The sequence below is a fragment of the Myxocyprinus asiaticus genome, chromosome 29 (genome assembly GCF_019703515.2).
Source record: "Myxocyprinus asiaticus isolate MX2 ecotype Aquarium Trade chromosome 29, UBuf_Myxa_2, whole genome shotgun sequence".
Lineage (NCBI taxonomy): Eukaryota > Metazoa > Chordata > Actinopteri > Cypriniformes > Catostomidae > Myxocyprinus > Myxocyprinus asiaticus.
Window position 1 is genome coordinate 37,957,921 of NC_059372.1, and position 6,919 is coordinate 37,964,839.

Below are 6,919 nucleotides of genomic sequence, written 5' to 3' on the forward strand. Positions count from 1 at the left end.
GGATCACTAATTTATTTTAAGAATGTTAAATGTAAGAATAATAGTAGAGATAATTATTTCAGTTTTTATTTTTTTCCATCACATTCCCAGTGGGTCAAAAGTTTACATACACCTTGTTAGTATTTGGTAGCATTGCCTTTAAATTGTTTAACTTGGGTCAAACATTTTGGGTAGCCTTCCACAAGCTCCTCACAATAAGTTGCTGGAATTTTGGCCCATTCATCCAGACAGAACTGCTGTAACTGAGTCAGGTTTGTAGGCCTCCTTGCTCACACACGCTTTTTCAGTTCTGCCCACAAATTTACTTCTGGATTGAGGTCAGGGCTTTGTGATGGCCACTCCAGTACCTTGACTTTGTTATCCTTAAGCCATTTTGCCACAAATTTGGAGGTATTCTTTGGGTCATTGTCCATTTGGAAGACCCATTTGAGACCAAGCTTTAACTTCCTGGCTGATGTCTTGAGATATTGCTTCAATATATCCACATAATTTTCCTTCCTCAGGATTCTACCTGTTTTGTGAAGTGCACCAGTCCCTCCTGCAGCAAAGCACCCCCACAACATGATGCTGCCACCCCCATGCTTCACGGTTGGGATGGTGTTCTTCGGCTTGCAAGCCTCACCCTTTTAACTCCAAACATAACGATGGTCATTATGGCCAAACAGTTCAATTTTTGTTTCATCAGACCAGAGGGGATTTCTCCAAAAAGTAAGATCTTTGTCTGGCTTTTTTATGGCGGTTTTGGAGCAGTGGCTTCTTCCTTGCTGAGCAGCCTTTCAGGTTATGTCGATATAAGACTTGTTTTACTGTGGATATGCATACTGGTCTACCTGTTTCCTCCAGCATCTTCACAAGGTCCTTTGCTGTTGTTCTGGGATTGATTTGCACTTTTCGCACCAAACTATGTTCATCTCTAGGAGAAAGAATGCGTCTCCTCCCTGAGAGGTATGATGGCTGCGTGGTCCCATGGTGTTTATACTTGTGTACTATTGTTTGTACAGATGAATGTGGTACCTTCAGGTGTTTGGAAATTGCTCCCAAGGATGAACCAGACTTGTGGAGGTCCACACATTTTTTACTGAGGTCTTGGCTGATTTCTTTTGATTTCCCATGGAACTGAGTTTGAAAATATGCCTTAAAATACATCCACATGTACACCTCCAATTCAGCACACCCCCGATCAGAAGCTAATTGGGGTGTCAAACTCAATACCTGGAGGGCCACAGCCCTGCAGAGTTTAGTTCCAGCCCTGCTCCAAAATGCTTCCTTGTTATCTTCAAGCACTCCTGAAGACCATGATTAGCTGCTTCAGGTGTGTTTAATTAGGGCTGGAGCTAAACTCTGCTGGACTGTGGCCCTCCAGGAACAGAGTTTGACACCCCTAAGGCTTGACTTCATTTTATGGAATTTTCCAAACTGCTTAAAGGTAGTTAACTTAGTGTATGTAAACTTCTGACCCACTGGAATTGTGATATAGTCAACTAAAAGTGAAACAATCTGTATGTAAACTATTGTTGGAAAAATTACTCGTGTCATGCACAAAGAAGATGTCCTAAACGACTTGCCAAAACTAGTTTGCTAATATTAAATCTGTGGAGTGGTTAAAAAATGAGTTTTATTGACTTCAAGTGTATGTACATTTCTGACTTAAACTCTCTCTCTCTCTCTCTCTCTCTCTATATATATAAAAGTTGCAATTTGGCATTTTTTGTGTGCCACATTACTTATACACAACTCCAAAAATGGATGAGGTACAGAGGGTGGAATGAGGTCCCGGGACTCTAAAGACCCGATGTATGCGATTAATGGTTAAGTTGTGGTAAAAGTGCAATTTTAACATTGATAGTGGAGGTTTTTTGTCTGTCTACCCTGTTATGTCATGACATGTGACCTTTAATTTAAAATCTATGTTATGAAATGACACTGGAGGTGACATCAGCCATTCAGCAAAATTATGTTGGAGTTATTTGAAGTGTGTAACTTTAAGTTTTCCTTTATTTTATTATGTCAGTCATGTTGTCGAGCACAACATGTCATGGAAAGTTATAGAGAAAAAATTAATAGAATTTTAAAATTTCAGTACATTTAACAAATAAAATCATCAGTATACATGTACAAATATGTTAGCTTTCATACGCAGGCCATGTATTGGCTACTTTTAACCAATGAATGTCCACCCAGTCACCTTAATGATCCTAAGGGGTGGAAATATACCTAACAGGATGGATTTTTCATTCCTTTAGCTTGGCCTGTACGACTTATAAACGATTGTCCCTTTAATGATGAAACAAACCTTTTCAAAACTGAAAAAGCACTGCATTGTGCAAATGACCCATATACTTCAGGACATGTTTCTGCAAGACTCATCACTAATAAAAAGAACTTCAAGTTTAGTCAAAAGATTTCATTTTCATAATTTTCACACACACAACATGGCTCTGCACAGTTTTCAAGGTAAATCAAATATTACAAAACATTTCAATAAAAACAAATGGAGATGTAGTCAGTCCAAATATTTTAAGTCTGTTGCTTGCTCCAGAGTAGAGACTGTAGGCATAATGAGAGGTCCAAATGGGCCAGATGGGTTGTCTGAGTTTTTCCCACAACTTTGCTGATCAACAGTGTGTTTTCCAAAGGGAAGAAAGATCTAAGAGGGGTCACTTTCAGTGGAAGAGAATGTGTTTGTGTTTAGTGTTGGGGGTTTGCTCTCGGCTCTTCAGTCTCCTCACGGCTTCTCTCATGTGTTTGGGCTGCAGAGGTGGCGTGTCTCCCCACTTCTCACACACATCAAGAGCTGCAACACAAAAAACATCGGAGAGTAAATCAATAGACACAAACAACTACCCATACAAGTTTAATGATATTCCACTGTGTTTTACTGACCTTCCTCAACAATCTCCCCAGCAAACACCTTTGAGATTCCTGACATGGCGATGACCACATTTTGAGAGACGGATGATCCCGTGATGGACTGAATTAGCTGGAAAACAGGGGGGGGGGGGAGGAACTTTCATCTCTCAACCTTTTCAAATTTCACATGATAGAAATTCCAACTGCAATATTGTACACATTCCTTTAGGAATTTGTGATTTGCAAATACACTTTCTTGATGAAACATCAGTGAGGGGAATTTTTGCCTGTACCAACAAAACGCAGCTGTTGGTTGGTATATAAAATGTCAATCTGATGCCATATTCAACTCATTTCGGAGCATTCCATTGCTTTGTCCAGGCTGAATTTTAAAATTAAATGTAAAAATCCTGTAATCTGTTACTCATCAATGATTTATCGTTAAATTGGTATTTTGTGTGCCGTGCAACACAAAAGGAGTTTACAGAATGTAGAAGTTGCGGCTCAAAAAATGAGAAGAGAATCATAAAAATGATCAAAACAGCCTTATTTATGATACAAAATTATGACTGACTGTTACATTGTTATGTTTGGATGTTTATTTTTACTGGAAGTTTGGATGTTTATATGTGACTGCCAGATTTTCAGTGATAAAAATATTCAGTTTCACTTTGTTTCTATCATGTAACTTCAGAGGACTGCAACTTTTTTGCATGCTAAGTACTTTTTTTTTTTGGTCATTTTTTGGAATAAACTACTGTATCTGTACTTATATTTGCTTGTTATGACTTTTATATGGTTGAGAATTGGCTAGGTTTAGGTGTAGGGGTGAGGTTCGGTGCTCACAAATTTCTATATAACAGTGCAATATAATCTAATTATTTTGACTGAATTAACCTGCCTGTTAAAAATTTTACACTGATGATAATTGATTAGGTATAGGAATGGTTTCGGCTTAACGGATCTAAAATATCAATATGTTAGTATAATGTAACTACAATAATGTAAATCTATGTATAGTAAAAAAAACTTGCGATTAAATGCGCAACAATATTCACGATAACATAAGATTGCAGAGCCTGTGACAGAATCATCCAAACTAAAGTGAGACCGTTCGGTCCGTGACATTTTCATGGTGCACGAAAATCATCACCATGATGACACCTCGTTTGTGAGACTGCCCTGGACTTGGGATCTTACTCTCTTAATGGCGGCCTTTGGGAAAGCAGAGCGTCTGTACATCTCATAGCGGTTCAGCTGTTCTTCAGAGAATGATGAAACTAAAACTCTGTGGATTAAAAAAATAAAGAGCAAACATATCAGCCTTCAAACTACCTACCAGAAAAATCAGACCTGTAGCTCAAGTTAACTGTTAAAGCTGATGTTTTGCTTACTTCTTTAGATTAATATTAACAACTCATCTCTTTGCAATATTGGTTCTGATTGGTCAGCTATAACAACTCAACGGTAAAATTATTTTTGTTTTGCAACCACTAAACTGTATAGTGACCGTTGTCCAACACTAGAGGCAGACTGATGTATCGGTCCTACCAATAAAAATATTTTATTCCTTTGTTCCTCTATGGCTGACACTGGAGGATTCTACCATTAGAATTCTTATTCCTCAAACCTCATCTGGTGAAATATATATATATACAAAACCCTTAATTTGGTGAATATATATGCTAAAAAAATTAATTAGGTTAATACTTAATATAGAGCATTGTAACAGGGCCTTGTCACTGACATTTCAAAATAAGGACCCCTGTGTATTTTTGCTGTATAGAGTTAAAAGTCCCATGTTATGGACCAAATCTTGGTTTTTCCAAGTTATTATTGGGATTTTGGTTAAACAATAAACAGCATTTGTTATTTTATTAATTTTGGACTCTTGTAGCCTCTGTGTCTTTAACCATCATAGTAAAGAAAAACGCAAGTAAATATTTTAATATTCTAAAAACTATCGGCCGATTAATCAGTTATCTGCCTTGTCCACCACCTTAGTTATCTGTATCTGCAAAATCCACTATCAGTCGACCTCTATCCCAGACAACCGATTTCATACAATGCTGTGCAATTTTCATGACTGACATATTACTTCGTGATCTCTATTCACTCCCATTTACATAGAAAAAAATAATCTCAAATCAATATTTCTTGTCCATTTATTTGGCAAGCAGTCTTGAATAAGTGGGTCTTGATCACCCTTTCATGGTTTATTTTAGAAGATTATTGGCTTCCTGTATATAATCATCTCCATAACGTACAACACCTTAAACCAGTTAAATATACGCTACTGAAACTCACTGCATCTTCTGTATTTCATCTTCGTCAACTTTTTGTCGTTTCTCCTTTTTCTTCTCATGCTCCACTTTTAGTTTTGTAGCAGGAGGAGGATGTAGAGATGAAGACGCCTCTTCCTCTTCTTCACCAGCAGCTGTATCTTCAGCTGATCTCTAAAGAAAAAAATGGTGACAGCAATCAGGGAAACAATGAATTAACACAAATAATGAATTATTTAAGTCAAGTCAAGTGTATGTGCAATTAACCAAATGTAATCTTCAAGCAACTCACCCCTTTGCCTTCCTCTTTTATACTGGTCTGGACTGCAGTAGGTTCAGAGATGGTAGTGGTATTAACTGGACCATCACTGGAGCCCTCACTCTGTTTGGGCCTCTCAGCAGATGTGCTCGTCTCACTGAACACCACTTCAGTTTTCACACGGGCCGGGTCTGCCATGCTTTGGCTGACTGATGAAAATCTGTATGAAAAAAAAAGCGTATTATTTAAATAGCAAAGTATATTTGTTAAGTATAATTGTGAATATACATCATGCCAGTATTGTTCTTGTACTCATGAATAGGACTGTACTACTTTGTACTTAATTTTTGCCGATTTTAATAAAAAATAAAAAAGATAATTAGGTCTCAGCAGTATGGAGTTAGAACAATGACAAAAGTATGTGAAGCTAAAATGCATTCATTTAAATTCTACACATTTTACAATACTGAAGATTTGTTGTGGCGTATTTGATAAATTTGTTATTTTTAAACAGCAGTTTGTTTTGTACTGAGTAATTTATCCCTTATGCAATCTAACTTAGAAATAATAACGATGTTATATAGATAGATAGATAGATAGATAGACAGATAATGAGGGTGTTTAGAAAAAATGAGCACCCTCATATGAAAGTACTATTGGTCGTATAAGATGGTATTTGCCATGGCTAATAGATCATTGTATTTGCACGCTACTCCAAGAAACATAAAAATGCTATGTTCAAAAATCATGGTATCTGTTTAGTGCATTGATTGATGTTACACTAGGTCGGACTGAATCTTGACAGCGTGTAAAATTTACTTTAACCAACTTCACAACCACATCCTACAATGCATAGCTGAAACGAAAATCAACAACCTTTCTTATCTAACATACCTCAGCCACACAGCCGCTCTGATCAGTTTTTATGACCGCTGCAAAGAATCAACTAGTATTTTCCAGACTGCACAGTTTAGCAGCTTGCTTTAGCCTCGACAACATCCGGTTAATGTCAAAATAAGAGTCCACAACGAAAATTGGGTTTCAACCACTGGTGGCGCATGTCACTATCGAATGTTTCGAGTCTTCTGTTGTTTCTTATGTGGGACAAAACAGTTCTTCCTCATTGAGCTGCAGCTGCATTCACATCACAGAAGGATTTTTTTTGTTTTATGGAGACATTTGTATGGCAACAATTATAAGCACTTAAATCTATTAATTACAAAGGATTGCTACCTGGTATGAAAAATCCGTCCAGCAATTTCTAATAAAATTATTTTAAAAGGCTTTTCCAAAAATCACAAACGATTGTGATTGAATCGGTCAGAAACATCGCTGAGAAAAGTAACAGGTACCACGTGACAACACTGAACGCGTGATTTCAGCAGCGGACTGGGAAAAAGATTATTATTATTATTATTAATATTATTATTATTATTTTTACACCTTAATAATAACGTGATAAGGTTTAAGATCGATTGAATTGCGAATTTACACAGAAGAGTTCAAATAGGATATGTATTATGTAGAC

At 36.9% G+C, this 6,919-nt stretch overlaps 1 protein-coding gene across 1 annotated transcript; it reads right to left on the bottom strand.

Annotated features, from left to right (window-relative positions):
- Positions 1-1,973: 1,973 nt before the first annotated feature.
- LOC127420048 (transcription initiation factor TFIID subunit 11-like) lies at positions 1,974-6,393 on the bottom strand. The gene is made up of 6 exons (XM_051661993.1): positions 6,286-6,393; positions 5,425-5,611; positions 5,158-5,306; positions 4,051-4,138; positions 2,884-2,980; positions 1,974-2,794 (listed from the first exon to the last, which is right to left on the bottom strand). The coding sequence occupies exons 2-6, from the start codon at positions 5,587-5,589 to the stop codon at positions 2,664-2,666; spliced, it is 630 nt and encodes a 209-aa protein (XP_051517953.1). The 5' UTR covers positions 5,590-5,611; positions 6,286-6,393; the 3' UTR covers positions 1,974-2,663.
- Positions 6,394-6,919: the final 526 nt, after the last annotated feature.

Bases quoted from the DNA above. Each gene is read 5' to 3' on its own strand.
- LOC127420048 (XM_051661993.1), bottom strand. From the start codon at position 5,589: ATGGCAGACCCGGCCCGTGTGAAAACTGAAGTGGTGTTCAGTGAGACG. The intron at 5,307-5,424 runs GTGAGTTGCTTG...TTTTTTCTTTAG, and splicing joins TAAAAGAGGAAGGCAAAGGG to AGATCAGCTGAAGATACAGC. The intron at 2,981-4,050 runs GTAAGATCCCAA...CCTGTTTTCCAG, and splicing joins CAAAGGCCGCCATTAAGAGA to CTAATTCAGTCCATCACGGG.